At 37.4% G+C, this 17,432-nt stretch overlaps 1 protein-coding gene across 3 annotated transcripts in view; it reads right to left on the bottom strand.

Annotated features, from left to right (window-relative positions):
* Positions 1-17,432, bottom strand: part of LOC145987139 (sodium- and chloride-dependent glycine transporter 2-like) — a 123,821-nt gene that overhangs the window by 69,862 nt on the left and 36,527 nt on the right. For all 3 annotated transcript variants that reach the window (XM_083121635.1, XM_083121636.1, XM_083121637.1), the window contains exons 5-6: positions 12,866-13,118; positions 10,118-10,241 (exon numbers count right to left, since the gene is read on the bottom strand). In XM_083121635.1, the coding sequence (XP_082977761.1) occupies positions 10,118-10,241; positions 12,866-13,118 (377 nt within the window). The remainder of the gene's footprint in view (positions 1-10,117; positions 10,242-12,865; positions 13,119-17,432) is intronic.

The raw sequence follows: 17,432 nt of genomic DNA, 5'->3' as shown, positions 1-17,432 counted from the left end.
CAGGCTTTGCTCTTCTGCCACTTTGGCTAATCGCGAACATGAAAATCAGTGATGATATAATGAAATTGATGAAGTGACACTCAATTCCGAGATTCCTCTTGGCGCACTGTTCTAACCACTCCTCTACGGAGGCGACTGAAATTGTTGGAAGTGAATCAGTTTCGCAAGTAGCAGGACATTACAAAATCGCAATGAAAACGGGGCCAACCCTTCCAAAGTTGGTGAGATGATGAGAGACACTCTGTGTAAAATGTACTGTGCGAGAATCTCGTCTCATTGGAGTAACGATACCGATTTATGCTTTGAAATCGATAAGCGAACGAGACCTGACAGGTGTTTTTAACTTGAAATCAAATCACGAACAAGATATGCATTCTCATTCACGAGTTGAAACGATGTGCCAAGTCATCTTGTCTCACCACGATACTCGATCGAGTTGCTCTTCCGCTTCGTGCACATGTAAACCTTTTAATTTACACGTTCAATTTTATTTATCCAAGAAAACAAATCTGTTAACATGAGAATGAACAGAAGAAATAAGCTACTAGTTATTTTCCCATTAAGGAACAAACAAATTTTAAAATGCTATAATTTCTTATAAATTAGCATGCAGTAATTATATTTTATAATTTATTAATTCAATTTTAATATTTTAACTGCCTAACACGCTTTGTTGTATTTTATGCATCTAATATACCTAATTACTTAGTATTGACAGCGAGGATGAATGAATTTTACGTACAGATAAGCTAATCGGGACTGGATCTACAGTTTAAAGTGGGATCCACCAGGTATCGTTACAAGGCAACGACGGAGGATGGATGGTGATTAGAGTAATTGACAAGAGGTTAAATACAGATTACCACTCATCTCTGGGCTGGGGTTCGAACCCGGAACTTTCGGTGTCAATAGGCTTACTTTGAGGAGGGCGACACCACTTATCTGTCACTCCAAGATTATTTCAAGCTGGCCAACATAGAAACCAAGAAACAAAAAACATGCACCATGGAGTATGTTTTATTTATGTTATTCAGCCATCCTTTCATTCCTTGTTAAATCCTGGTAAGGAAATCGCTTCCTGTCTCGGATTCGATCCTCTGTGGAGGCACCTTGCCCAGTGATTTAGACCCCCAGTTTAAATTTAGCTTCAATCCCGAGCATAAAGTGAACTTTAAACATTGTCTGACAAAATCGTTTTCATATGACGTGAATTATTTCATTAACATTAACGTGTAAATATTTTACTAATGAAAACAGCATTAAAGAATAAATGTAGAAGTTTAATCATAAATCTCATCGTACATGATACTGCAAAAAAGCTTTTATTGAATGACTGCAGAATTAGGAACAACTACGTAAGATGGACATGGGTCATGTTCACGAGTGATATAAACAGCTGTTGGCCATCTGCGGTGAGCCTACGTGTTAAGGTGTTTTACTAGTAGAAAGCAACATTAAAAAAAAATACATACGCATAATTTGGCCCGCTTTATAGAAATTCGATCATACATTATGATATTGGCAGAAACTTATATTGAATGACTGTAGAACAACAAAAACATGGATATGGGATGGACATGGATAATGTTCAAGAGCGATATATATTTCTTAAACACAGCTGTTAGTCATCCGCGGAGAGCGAGCGGGTGGATCCTACTTTAAACTGTAGATCCAGTCTGCTGGCGAGACTGCCGCCGCCGCGCCTTGTGTAAGAGAGCTCGCGACTCGCGAGCGAACGATGAGTGAGGAGAAGAGTCGCTAAGGCGAGCGAGTCGTTAAGGTGCTTAATGACTCTTCGTGCCGACTCGCGAGTCGTGAACGATGAGGGAGGAGAAGAGTCGCTAAGGTGCTTAATGACTCTTCGTGCCGACTCGCGAGTCGTGAACGAATGATGGGGAAAGAGTCGTGGGACTGTGCTGTGACTCTTCGTGCTGTTTCAAGAGTCGTGAACGAGCGATGCTCGTGGAAATGCAAGCATGTGTCGCAGCGCAGATCTGGAGTGCATTTTGTTGCGATATTAAAACCAGTGATCGAATGCAAAAAAGGAAGAATATGTAAATGCACGTTATTACTAATAAAAGGTTGATATAATTATATAGCATTTCTGTGTATGCTATCGTACTGCATAATTTGCATTATCCGCAGCATGAAATGTAAACTGAAACAAGATACAAATATAGAAAATCTCACTCATGAGGCAGAGTAATGAAAACAAGTATGTGTATAAAAAAAAAGTATAAATTTTGTTTGTGTGTGTGTGTGTGTGTGTGTTTACTGTTTACACATATATGTATATCCACACACATACAGAATCGTATTTGTATTTTTCTTATTTTATGCCGCTTTTCTTCAAATTTTAAGTAATCGCGACGATGAGGATGATGCGTGATGATATAGATGAAGGGACACTCGTAAAGAATATCCTTGCCCAGACCGGGACTAGATCCCGGGAACTTCTGTGGCAAGATCAAATGTCGATTACTTCAGAATCTTGGCCATCTAGTCGGCTACACGCACACACACATACACAAAAATGCAATACAATTTATTAATCTTGAAGGACGTACGTTGTGTTCGTTTACTTAAATACAATCATCTGCTTCAACACCACCTACCCCCTTCCCCCTCTTCAGGCATGTGTTTCGAGAAAAAGAAGCTTGGCGACTCTTTTGAACGACTCATTTGAACGACTCTTCTCAGTGAGCGAGCGCTCATGAGTCGACTCGCACAAATGAACGGCTTGAACCCATCACTACAAGCAACTACTGCTCTTTGCTGGTGCATATGTATGCAGGAGGTGCCATCTTAAAAATGACAATGGTCTTGTGAAGCTCACTTGATCAGTGTTGCATCCTTAAGATCACTTTGTAATTAACAGTCGATACCTCATGTAAATTTGAACTGTTTACAGTCTGTCCTGTAATTTTTGTCAGACTTTGAAGGCTTTCATTTGATTCTCCCACATATGTTGTTACCTGGATTCAATTTCTGGAGTTGATCTCAGGTGGTGAATTTTTATGATCATGTCCTTGCTCATTGTTCTCTGATAAAATGGGAACCTTGAAGGTAAAGCTGTAATATAATTAAGCCATGTTTCCAAGGAATGAGGAAAAAAAGAAGAATGAACAAGGAAGAAAGATCAGAGAAAAGAAGACGACCAGAGGAGGAGGTATTCATCCATATCCAAAAAGGCAGGAGGGGTGGGGAAATGGTAAACAGGTGGTTCCAGACTCTTGCTAATCTTGACCTGTCAATCACCTGTCAGTGTGGTAGACCCATTAGGAAACTATCAAGAGGTGATATATTTAATTCCTTTGAAGACATCTTCCTAGATAAGGACTGTCAACTTGATTTGTTTTTGTGTGGCTAGTGACCCTGCTATGTGTAGTATATTTCATCATTTTAGTTTAGTTCTTCGTTTGAGGAAGACCCTGACACAGGGTTGAAACGTTACATGTTAAGTGTTTTTATATCTTAATAAACTGCCTTGCTTAGGTAAAGCTGGTGGTGTAGTGGTCACATTGTCACCTTGTAATCAAGGGGCCACACAGATTTGGTGCCTGGTGGACGTGGAGGCACATTGCACAGTGGTTCAGATTCCACTTTAAACTGTAGGATTAGCCATTCTGAGAATTAAAATGGACTTAAAAAATAAATTTGGCCTTTATGTTGTATCCAATTTTTTTTTTCAATTTATAGGATAGATTATTTTTTTAGGACATCTGATATGATGGGAGTATACAATTATGATCAACTTCCTATAGATAGTCTTCTTCTGCCGAAGAGAAATGAAATAATATAGGACTACGCCAACTTTGGGGAGTGGAAGAATTAATAATCATCCTGTTGTGGGGAGGGGGTGGATGATTTTTTTTTCAGTTGTTGTCCTCTAGATTCATTCAAAGTTTATTATTAAATTTCGACATCAAAGAGGTGACCAACATATTAATATAATGTGACAATTTACTATTGTCCATATCTCAGGGAGGGTGATCCTTCACTATATATATATATATATATATATATATATAACTAACAATAAATCATCAATTAACCTAGGAGTAAATGAAGAGAACCCCTCCCCTTCTTTTATGTATGGAGGTGATCACTCTTTTTGATATCTAAAATTGAAGGATCATCCTACCTGTATTAATTACAATTTATTCTTGTGTTATGATTTCATGTTAGATTTAGACATTGTGGGGTTATTGTGTAATTTTAGATGCAAAAAGTAGCAATTGCTGTTCACCGTAATGTTAATCAACGACTTATGCCGATTTGAGACATCTGGGGAGAGGTGTCTACCCCTTAATCCACCCATGTAAGGCAAAACTATTATTGATATGTCAGTATCAGTCAATATCAGGAGTACTGGATGTGTAAAGTATTGGTTCCAATTTAATTATCAATAATTTTCCTAGAGTAAATGTGTTCTTTCGGGCAAATAGCAGCCAGTACTTTCATGGAGTTCAAATGTCCTGGTAATTATACGAAATAATTATTCAATGATGCAATTTTCATTACTATGTATTGTGGTAAGGGAATTTTGTGATTTTTGATTTTTTTTAATACTCAGGTTATCTCATATTTGAGAACTAATAAAAACTATTTTTCCATAACGTGATTGAACCTTCATCATGTGTATTTTTTAAGATCAAACAGGAGAGTACCATATAACTCTTGAAAAAGACATGTGAAAGACACAGTCAAGTCATAGTATTATCACCACCTGCTACATTTGATGTTTGCAGTACGTAGCCCATAAAGTATGCCACATGTCACGAGCTGTCATGGTGGGTATATAAGGTGTATGATAGTCTGTCTGCACACATATCACTCGTTGCTGTCATGGGTAAAAGGGGGCAGGAAAGGATGATTATCAGCCAAGGGTGGCAGTATTTCTGAAACAGCGCAGTTTGTGAACTCTTCGCATGCTGACGTTGTGAAAGTGTTTCATGAATGAACAAAAGGCACCGTTGGTAATAACTGAAGTGAAAACTGCAGAGCACCACATGCCATTGATGTGAGAGGTGAATGACCGACATGCCGTCAAAATGAGCCAGGGGCTACAAGACGTGTGTCTAAAACAACAGTTCAGTGAATCCTGCTGTGTATGGGCTCCAAAGCCAACATAGTCACTGCACCTATGTTAACAAAGGTGCATCAGTGGAAAAGGCTTGAATTTGCATGCAGTATCGGAATGGGACCTTCACTGATTGGCAAAGTGCTGACTTTTCCGATGAGTCCCATTATCTTCTTCATCGAAGGGATGGACATTGACATATTAGCAGAAAACAAACACCCTGCAAGCATTGCTGGAAGAACGCAAGCTGGTAGTGGCAGCCTTATGGTCTGGGGAATGTTTTGCGACATTGTGTGGGACCACTCATCCATGTGGAAGGCACTCTCAACCGATTTAGTTGTGAATGCATCCTTGCAGACCATGTACATCCATACGTGCTGATTATCTTCCTTGGGGCAGATAGGATCTTCCAGGAAGACAATGTGACATGTCACATGGCTAGAAATGTCCAATATTTGTTTTGAAGAGCACGACCAAGACTTCCAAGTACTTCCCTGGCCCCCTAATTTCCTGGACTTGAACCCATTTTAAGACCACCTTGATCATCATGTTTGCTCTATGGATCCTCCACCATGCACCCTCCACAGCTGTGGGAGGCACTGCAGGCAGCACGGCTCCAGATACCTGTGACAACCTATCAGAACCTTATTGAGTCACTACCAGCCTGTCTAGCTGCTGCCCATGGCAATTACTCTGGATGCTGGTTATCATGATGATGTGACTCAACTGTGTATGTTGAAATGTTGAGTATGAAGAAGGATCAACATTTTACAAGGAAAAATACAGTTTCTATTAGGTCTGAATGTGGAGTCGTGGTGGTCTAGTCAGTAGAGCATCTAATACCATGAGGAAGGACTGGGTGATCTAAGATTGGAATTTTTCTGGCCTTGTCCCTGTATAAAGCAGCTCTGGGAATTTCCCAGCCTCAAATAAATAGGTATCTGGGGAGGGGAGGGGGAAATAGGTAGGTAAAGGCAGCTTGGCATGGTACTGATCACGTCACCTGAAAAAATGGCCAAGGAGGGTCCTTACCTCCAGGTCTCCTATATATGCGTGAGTGAGAGAGGAGAGTAAGATTAAGAGAGAGGGGGGAGTAAAGAGAGAGAGAGAGAGAGAGAGAGAGAGAGAGAGAGAGAGAGAGAGAGAGATAGATATAGAGCTTACATTTCAACTATTGTAATGGAATTGTAATAATACATATGGGGCATTCCATCGTCATGGACTACATTCTTTATACTAAAGTAACTATTCTACTGATAGTTAAGCAACATTTTTTTTTACACTTTCAGTGCAATGAAATATGAAACTTAACACTGTTGATTAAACATAACTACTTTTAAAATAATTTCCCAGATTTGTAGCTATAAGTAAATAATTTTGTGTCACGGGTGGGACAGATGAAACATTGCCTCTTCGTTTAATAAGAAATTTATATTAATTTCTGTGAATTGTCAAATGATGAAAAATTAAATATTTAAGACAAAGAGGTGGAGTTGAGGAGGAAATGTAACAGTTAAAGGATAAATTAATTGTTGTTTGGGAGACAACACAAAAAAAGCATAAATCAAAAAGTTAAAATAAACATACAATATGTAAAATACCTTCTACCTTCTACCTTAATTATTACTTGAATTGTTATGTAAATGACAATTTTAGATTGTTCGCTCACAAGATAGGATAAAGTTACAGCATTGCATTTAATTTTAAAAATCTTGGTTTACGGGCACTTTCACATGGAATGTTCCATATCTATAATTAAAAAAATAATCATCAATAATGTTAAATAAGGAATCAATAGTTGCACATCTCAAACTAAAACTATTAGCTGCTTATGAGTTTCTTTAAAAATAATTTACACATTTAAATATAAAGTTTCATGAGAAACAAACAGGAGGGGGCGAGATGTTTTTCTTTTCTCAATTGAAGAAAAGCACCTTGGATGTGCTAAATGTTGCCTTCATGTCAGTGGCGTGGCGTAGAATTTTTAAAAGTGTTACCGGTTATCAGTAGGACATTTAAGGGAGGAGCCCTAAGACTTGGGTGCTTCCCCACCTCATACCCCCCCCCCCCCCTGATGTCTTCCAAGTAGTTTGTATAATATTATTCTGGTACGTCTGCAATTCAATAATAGATTTTGGTAAAGTTATTAATCAGGAAAAAGAATGTTGGCATAAGGACTGAAGTGAAATCACAAACATTGGTTGTTGACACAATAAACATTAGCCTAATAAAGAAATTTGATACTTACAGAAACATCGAAGGCTAATTATAGAGCAGATTAATCCGACGACTCTTCTTTGAAAACAGTTCTATGATGCTGGGGTTCCGGGTTCGAATCCTGGCTTGGGCATGGACTTTTGTGATGTCTATTCATCAATTTCATCATATAATCACTCATCCCCATCTTCGCAAATTACCCAAAAGTGGCACAAGCGAAGTAAAATAAATCAAATCAAATCAAAGAAGTTCTGTGATGCTGTCATAAAATGAAGCTTTTCATTTGAATTTGAACTTTTGGGTGCATCATGGATGGACCTAAGGGAAATCGGTAGGGATGGAAAAGAGTATATAGAACTTGCTCAAGATAGGGAAAGATGGAAGGCCTGTGTTGCTGCAGCCATGAACCTTTGGGTTTAATTGATTGATTGATTGATTTAGTTTATTTTACTTCACGTTTTGTGCCTCTAGGCTAATTTGCGAAGATGGGGATGAGTGATGAAATGATGAAATTGATGAATGGACATTCACAAACAACCAAGCCCGACCGAGATTCGAACCCGGGACCCTTGGCATCGCAGCACGATGTGCTAACCACTCGGCCACAGGGTCGGGCCCTTTTGGTTTAAGAAGGCTAGGGAGTTAGTTAGTTTTGGGTGCATCATGATCCTGAAGTTTTCCATGTTATCCACACCTGAATTCCACACATTTTTTTAAACCCGAAAATAGAGTACATGGCCAACAAAACAGTTTCAACAACTGCACACATCCACATAACCACGGATAGTCATTATACCACGAAACATTGAAATGTCGGTCATATCCAGCAGACGACTTGGTTTTTAAATCGTTCAAAATAGGCATTGGCCTTCCTTTCGTCACAATTTCGCTTTTTTTCTGCAAAACAATGCGAACCGAAAGATTGCTTCAAAATATCTTCTATTGCACAATTACACACACTGTTCAGATAAGATGAACCTGTCACCTCGGAGCAAGCTCCATTCCGCTTGTTAATTAATTGACAATGCCCGAAAACAACACAAAGACGAAAGACACCACTCACAAAACTCGCACTGCACAGTCCCTCCCACCAACCGTTGTTTACTTTAGTGACACGTGAAGCACCCTCCTGCCCCCTTACACTACAAGAAGTCCAGTTCTACTGGTGTTACCATCTTAGTTCTTTTGAAACCAGATTTGCCCAAATCGCGAAACTTTTCGTTACAAATGAGACGTATGTAGAGTAGATGTAGTCTTCATCTGTTTCCTAACTACTCCCACTCCCATGTTTTGCTAAATCGACAGAAATCTCATTTCTGACACCACTATTATTTCATATATTTTACGTTCCTTGCTACCTTTAAGGCTTTTGCTTTATAGGATAATCATAATCGTGACGATGAGGATACATGGTGAATTATTAAAATAAAATTATTATTATTTTGTGTATGTAATTATTATTTTTTATAATTATGTAAGTAAAATAATAACAACAAACATTGAAATAACCATTTCTTGCTGAGAATTCGAACCTGCGACACCTGACACTTCAGAGCGAACTAAGATAACAATCGGGAAATTATGCTTGTAAGTAATGTTTTTACCCAAAAACAGTGCTACTACATCAAAAACATTGCTTGAATCCGAAATTATCGCATTCCTGCGACGACGTATGTCAATCTCAATCGGCCCTTTCAACAATTATCACAAATTCCTGTAACTGAAATAATATTATATGTGTGAAATATAGAATTTCAACCCGGTGGAGGCACAAGTGGTTCGGATCCCACTTGAAACTTTAGGTCCAGTCTCGATTAGCCTTACTGTGCATAAAGTGGACTTAAAACACCAAATCAATCAATATAGAATTTTAGCTAGACATTTTTAGAAGGACAGCAGATCCCTTGACCATCCCCATCCCTCTCCTCTCCTTCTCGCCTATGATGTCGAAGAAGGACAAAGAGGACTTTCGTAATCGCTGATATTTAGTGTAAATACAAAATATCACTTGGTAGTTTGCTTTTCCCCAGTGTGATTTGATGTTTTTAAATTTTGATTTTGCATTTTGAAGTCCACTTCATGCACAGTAAGGCTAATCTGGACTGGACCTACAGTTTAAAGTGGGATCCGAACCACTTTTGCCTCCACTGGGTATCGAACCTGGGATACCTTGATTACAAGGTGGCGATGCTACAACTGCGCCATCGTTCCTCAGTGTGAGTGGACACCTTCAGAGTAAGATAGACCCAATTAGGCAACTTAGTTCTTTTCTGTCAATTGAATATGGCAACACTGATCTGTATCCGGTAAGGATCACCGGCAACTGTGGCAGCTAAACAGGCATGGCAATAACCTGCCTGCTCCTCCCGCCATAACACTCTTTGCCGCAATGCGAAGTCTTCCTTGCGTGGGCTCAGGGCCCTTTCCTCATGTTGCCTCATGAGGGTACCAGAACAGTCCTCCTCTTCGCTTTTGCAGCTGTCAGAAAAAATGTCAGTCTGCAATATTACCAGTTTATGTATGTAATAATACGTACATATTTTAAGACAGGTTCTTCAATTTTTTATATTTTGCTCGGTAACAGCGGCTACATGCACGCCACACCTCTGCTTCATGTAAATGTAATTGTGTGTTTCATTTTTACATAATTTGTCACAAGAATTGATATTTGTAAAATTTCCGTTATTACAATATTCATTTAACTCAATATCAGAGTAACTTTTAGTCAATACATTAATTTACGAACTTATTAAATTAGTATTATGAAAACTATTAACAGATAATTGTGTATAACTAATTTCAAGCAATACACTATACCGGATTCCATCTCCTTAAGGTTGTAGTAGCCAAGAAAAAAATCACAACCCAATATGCAATGAGGCAAAATGCAAGTTCATGTTTGGTCTCAGGTACTGTCTCTTTATATCCAACCATGTTATTTCTGTAATAGTAAAAGAAAACTGTAGTGATGGATAAAATAAAGTTGGATTAAAGGAACTATCACTCCAAAACTTTATTATTTTTTATTAAAAAATTATATTGTTTACACAACATTTCTTACTTTACATAAGTTTAGTATATAGCTTGGTAGGAAAAGAATGGAAACCATGAATGTTTTGCATTATGGAAAAGCGACTGTGGTTCACATAACTAGTGACCTTGGCCTGTTGGCAAGCGGAAGTGCAGAGTTTTACCGCAAGTTGGCACCATGGAGTAGATGGTATTTCACAGTAGTGTCAGGTGTAACATGGACTGCCATGCTGTTGTGACAATAATGATTATCACAGACAACATGATTTTTGTGGAAAGAGGCTGTAACAACATTGAAGCCTGGAATTTGTTATGGCAGAGTGTGGAAAAGATGCACCTAGCTGAGAAGGTGTGTTTCCTTGTCTGCAGGCTTTCAAGGATGTGAGTGTGAACATGACCAAGGGAGTCTGTGTAGGATACCCACGAATGTCCTGAATGCTGGCCATCATCAAGAAAGTTTCTGACATCATTACACACAATAGACATGTTACACTTGAACAGTTGCAGCAGAAATGGAGAAGGCATGACAACATCATGAAACATTTGAAATGAGAAAGGTCTGTGCTCAATGGGTGCCACATGACCTCACTCAACAACAAAAGCAAGAATGTGTTTGACAGGCATGGAGAACTCCTGGAACTCTTTGATCATTTGGTAACACAGAATGAGTATTTCTTCAGCAATTGGCAGCTTTTAAGAAGCAGCAATCAATGCAATGTAAGCACAATGATAGCCTGTATCCAAAAGAACTCAAACCTGGTTTCATATGTGGGAAACGGCTGGCATCTGTATTCTAGGATGCTGACAGCATCCTGCTGCTGGAATGACTCCCAAACAGTGAACTGATTTGGTTTAACTCCCAAACAGTGAATTGATTTGGTTTATTTTATTTCGCTTTTCTGCTAATCGTGAAGATGAGAATGAGCAATGATGTGATGAAATTGATGAAGGGATGCTCACAAAGAACATTCATGTCCACACTGAGATTTGGACCTGGAACCCTTAGTGCCATAGCATGCTGTGCATACCACTCTGCAACAGAGGTCGGCTTCTAAACAGTGAAAAAATCAATAGTGACAGGTACTGTAACCAACTCCATCATCATTGTCAGATGATGGTAAAGCATGTCCAGCAAAGATGGTTGAGGAAATGAGTCAAGCATGTATTTTTTAATGATAATGTAAGGACCTGTGTGTCTGCACAGAATAGGGAAAATCTACAGAAACTGGGGTATACCATTCTCAAACACCCTCCATACTCACTAGACCTTGCACCCTCTGATTACACCTTGTTTAGCAGCATGAAAGAGCCAATACACAGCCATAAATTCACCGATTGCAAATCCTTACAGGAGGCTGTCCTTTCCTGTGTTGTACCACTCCAAACAGCTGGTTCTGTCAGACACTTACGAAGATTTTAGACAGACGACATTAATGTATTGAGAGAGAGAATCCATCCAGAACACCTAAAAATCTTAAATTTCTGCTACGGGATCTTGACGTTTAAATCAGGTGTCTCAACTTCTATTAATACTGGTCCAAGTATTTTCACTTAATGTACAAATTGATAAGTTCCTCTACATAATTATTTTAAGGAAACCTGAGTTTTAAACTGCTCATGGAGAGTGGAGTGAATGAAATGAGAGAGAACTGCAGGTTTTCCACTATTTCAAGGAGAGCTCAGAAACTTGAGTTGCAAATTTTAGGTTAACTTACATCGCAGCATTTGTACTGTCTCTATTACAAGCACTGCTTCCTTTTCATTTGGTTAATTAACATCATTTGCCTGCTTCTTAAGTTAAATGAGTTGCTTCTCAATTTTTCTAATGTATTTATTAACTGATGACAGAAGAGAAAATAAAAATCTAGCAATTAATAATTTGATTAACATAGAGTAAAGTGTTGTTCCTGAGTGTCATGTTCAATTTTATTTCATTTCTACTAAAATTAGCATTTAAGGCAAAAACAACAGAACTTTGTTTATCCAGAATAGCAATTTCTCTTGTAATGGAAAAAAATTCATGGATTGTTTTTTGGAATTTTTTATCATAAATTTGCAATACAACATATTATGTGATACTTCTAGCTCCAAACTTGTATTTCTCAATTATGCAAAGTATTGTTTTTCATTCATCATTTAGAATTGGAAATCACAGAAGAAAAAAGATACACCCATGTAGCTGAATGGCTAGTGCTCTTGCATTTGGTGTGAGCAGGCCTGGGTTTTATCTTTGGAGTGAACTCCAAAATTTCATTGTTGACCCTGCATTACAAGGATAACTGGGAGCTATTTGAAGGAAACAATAACAGAGTTCAATCTTGAAAACCAGAAAACAGAAAGAGAGCTGATGGGACCATACATCACCTAATAAAAAGTCGCTTCACATATGTGCATTAGGCCTGAAAGAGAATGGAGGAATAGTGCCATGGAATAGCATTAAACAATAATAACTGGAAAATGATTCATACATGAAAACAAAGATGTTAACATTATATAAATAATAATATCTATATTTTTTTTTCGTAAGAAACTTACAGGTAATACTCGGCTTCTGAAACTAGCAGAGATTTATTTGTGCAAATTGGATCTGCGTCGTCAGCATACTTGCAGTAGGTTAACATTTGCGAGCTATTGTCAATACAATTATCATCTGCCCATGATGGGTCACATTGCATCCAGGGAAACTGCCCTTGTAGAGATTTGTAAAAATAATGCATAGAGATGGCCATCTCCACTCCACCCATGACAGAGAAAGATGAAGTTATAAGTGTCATGCAAAATCCCAAACCTGTATAAAAGGAGGCAAACATTTGAGAAAAGTATGTTATGAAGTGAATGAGTACTCTAGAAATGCATCTTTACGAAATAAGCATAAATGATCATAAAACCATACTGGCAAAAGGCATAACTGTACCAGCTTCTTACCAAAAGAGCAGATGACAGAAGCTCTATGTTCATGAAAACCAACCATGTCGTCAAACCAGCCATCACTGTTACCAAAGCTTGCCCCACCGCTTTCATTATGGTCAATACGGTCTCTGCACATACTGACTTTCTAATTTTACTAGTGTTGTAGCACAACCCAAGTAACAATAAACCGTTGAGCCAACTACAGTTTTTTACTTGGAAAAGGTTTGGTTTACATTGGTTGGCAAATTGAAGTTGGTCTTACATTAGGCAAAAAAAAAAATGCCGGTACTGTTGTGCGTCGTTAGTGAGCGTGTAAAAAAAATCCAAATCTTCATCGAAATACACACTAAAAGTCCGTCTGGGATACCACATACTCGTTGCGAACATATAAAGATATGACAGAGCTGAAATAACAGGTAAAATAATGTAATAATGTGAGAGTGAGTGAAACGTGATATAAGAAAAATGCCGGGCTGCTGTGATTGCAACAGATAAAGACGAAATCATAAAACTGCTTGAAACAGACAAACTTGAGCTGCTAAAAACGAAAAAAGGACAAAGAGGGGAAAATGTGTGGACAGAAGTAGTCAAGGGTAATGTAAGCAAAAAAACACTAATGAATTTGTGTACCAGCACAAACGGACAAAACTACAAGGTATCAAACCAATTTATACATCGAAATCCATATGAGGTACTATACAATGCAGAAGCTAACCCCTCAACAACAAAATCTGTCAACTTAACCGGGCCAAGCAAAAAAGAAAACAAATGGTAACGAAACTGGTAAACTCAAAAAGCAAAACAAATTTAACTCAAATAAACAGTTCAAAGGCAAGGTCTTAATTTTAGGCGATAGCCATAGTCGTGATAATGCATCAAAAATGTCAGAAAAATGCTATAATTACGAAATAACTGGATACACTAAACCAGGGGATCCACTGAATGAAGTAGTGAAATCAGCAGCTTCCATGTGCAAAAACTACGGAAGCAAAGACTATGTAATCATAATGGGTGGATCAAACGATGTCGCCAAAAACGAGGCAAAAAATATGATACCAGTGCTAATAAGTGCCTCGAAAGTGTACAAAACACAAATGTCATTGTTACAGAAGTCCCACACAGGTATGATCTCATTCCAACCTCTTGTGTAAACATGGAAATTGAAAGGGTAAACTCAAAAATCTCGCAAGTGTGCAAATTCTTCCCCACAGTAAAAATGTTGAGTGTCAACGACATTGGTAGAGAAGGGCATACTACGCATGGTCAGCATCTGAACAGAAGAGGCAAAGACGTTCTGTGTAATAAACTCTGCTTACTGCTGAACAATTCATCCCCACAAAACAGCAATGTTACCATAGTCCTCCCTGCACCTCAATCTATTGGAAAGGAGAAGGAAACAATCCTAGTGCAAGTGCTGAATATTGAAAATCATCTCAAGAAGATAACTGAAAAAGATGCAGTTGAAAGGGAAAAGGTAACAAACAATACTACCAAAAAGGTGAGTAAAGAATCTTTGTGTAATGTGCTCCACCGTGAAGATGAAGTGAGTGACAACCTACCGGAAAAAAATGAAACCTCTGAAATTGTGAATACAAGTGACGGAGCTCTAAGACTGTCAAGAAGGGAAAAACGTGTACCACAAAAATTTCATGAAGATTTTTTATTGTAGAACCAAGTGACAAGATTGATGATAAAAAAACAAAAGAAGGGAAAGGTACTCATGATAAAAAAGTAAATGCAAAAGAAAACACATTAAATATATTTCATCAAAACGTACAAGGCCTTACCACAGCAAAAAAGCTTAATTTAGAAATATTTATGCAAAATGAATTATGTAACATTGATGTAATATGTCTGACAGAACACTCGCTGCGAAAAGATGATCTTAACTACATAAACTTTCCAAATTTTACCCTAGCAACCAGTTTCTCCAGAGAAAATAAAATCAGGGGTGGGTCATGCATATTCATAAAAAATAACATTAAGGCAAAAGGGAGCAAAAAATTCAACTACCTGAATGAGGAAAAAGAATTTGAAAGTTCCATAGTTGAATTTCCATCACCTAGGCTGGTATTAATTTGTGTATACAGAACACCCGACAGTAATATCAACAACTTTACTAGGAAACTAGATGTAATATTAGATGCTTATTCCAAAAGAAAAATCAAATCCATACTAATAGGAGATTTTAACATTGATTTTCTGAGTCAAAAAATAGAACATGAGGTAGAAATATTCATGAAAGCTCACAATCTGACAGCAGTTGTGAGAGTACCTACACGAATCACATCAACTTCAAAAACAGCAATTGATCAGGTTTTCTTAAACACCAACTTATTTGAATACAGTGTCAATACAATTAGTACTGTCTTTTCAGACCATCAGGCACAATGCATAAAAATTACTGCAGCACAAAACACAAACCAAACACACACACCTTATAGACACATAAATACCACAAAAAGAGAATTTAATGAAGCTAATTTTAGTTACTTTAACTACTTAATAAGTAGAGAATCGTGGGATGGCCTATACTACCATACTGATGTGAATGAAGCATACGAGACATTGCTGTCTGCCATTTCATACTCATTTAATTTAGCATTTCCCAAAATAACAAAAAAAAAATATACATTGAAACAAAATCAAATTGGATAACACCAGACATCAAAGAAAACTGGAAAGATTTCATCATAATGAATAAATGCAGACACCAATTCAAAAGTGAAACATTCAATTCATATCTAAAGGAAAAAAGAAAGGAGTTTGAAAACTCAGTCAAGAAAGCAAAAAAAGACTATAATAGCAATATGATCCTAGACTCAAATAACAAACAAAAAACCTTGTGGCATATTGCAAAAACCGAATTAGATATAATAGGGAAAGAAAAATGCAAAGACAACATATCACTAAAACACGAAGGCAAAATCGTGGTCATCCCCAAGATGTAGCATCAACTTTCAATAAATACTTTACTGGGATAGTAGAAAAAATAACAAAAAACATCCGAAAACAAAATTATAAAACTAGTGATATAACTAAAGTAGATTCCAGTATATACTTACTCCCAGCAGACGAGAAGGAAATATTTAGCTTAATAAGTCGCTTGAAAAACAATTTTTCTGTCGGCATAGATGAGATACCTGACATTGTAATAAAAAAAAGTGCCGCACACCTATGTGGCCCAATACGTCATGTAGTTAATCTAAGTATCCTTACCGGTAAATATCCAGAACAGCTAAAGGCTGCCATAATAAAACCTCTGCACAAGAAAGGGTCAAAAAATGAAATGAGTAATTACAGACCAATCTCTCTTCTCCCAGTCATCTCAAAAATACTTGAAAGGGTTATGTACAATAGATTAATAACATTTTTCAACAAATTTTCCATCATTTCAGAACAAAAACATGGTTTTTGCAAAGGAAAATCTACACAATCTGCTATACACACATTCACAGAAGCAATTACAGAAATTTTGGATAAAAAAGAACACTGTGTAGGGCTCTTTCTAGATCTAACAAAAGCATTTGACACTGTCAACCACAAACTCTTGGTTAAAAAAATGGACCAGTATTGGATCAGGGGAGTAGCAAAAGAATGGTTTAAATCATATTTAACGGACAGGAATCAGATAGTAGAAATAACTCACATCGATGAGGATAATAACAAGGAAAATTATCGATCAAAGAAACAACGTATTACATATGGTGTACCCCAAGGATCCATTTTAGGACCCTTACTTTTTTTTAATTTACATCAATGACCTTCCACAAAACTGTAAAGATGCAAACACAACTCTCTTTGCTGATGATACAACTGTTCTTATAGCAGGAACAAACACAGAACAGTTAAAACACAACGTAAAGAATACAATCACGCACATCTCGGAGTGGATACAAAAAAATGGTCTTGTGGTAAACACTAAAAAAACAAATGCAATTAGATTTCAAATCAACAGCTGTAGCAGTGAAACTCCAGAAATTAACTTTCAAGATCAGGGCATAGAATGTGTATCTAAGATAAAATTTCTTGGCGTACAACTGTCTGAAAATTTAAAGTGGGATCTACATATTGAAGCTACAGCAAACAAGGTTAGCGGATTTTGTTATGCGATAAGAACAGTAAGAAATGTAGTAAATCTAGAAGCAGCAAAAACACTATACTATGGCATCATTCACTCTGTATTATGGTA

This window comes from Lepisma saccharinum, chromosome 4, assembly GCF_977018435.1.
Source record: "Lepisma saccharinum chromosome 4, izLepSacc3.1, whole genome shotgun sequence".
Taxonomy (NCBI): domain Eukaryota; kingdom Metazoa; phylum Arthropoda; class Insecta; order Zygentoma; family Lepismatidae; genus Lepisma; species Lepisma saccharinum.
The sequence above is the reverse complement of the archived record's forward strand: the minus strand, read 5'-3'. Positions and strand labels throughout refer to the sequence as shown.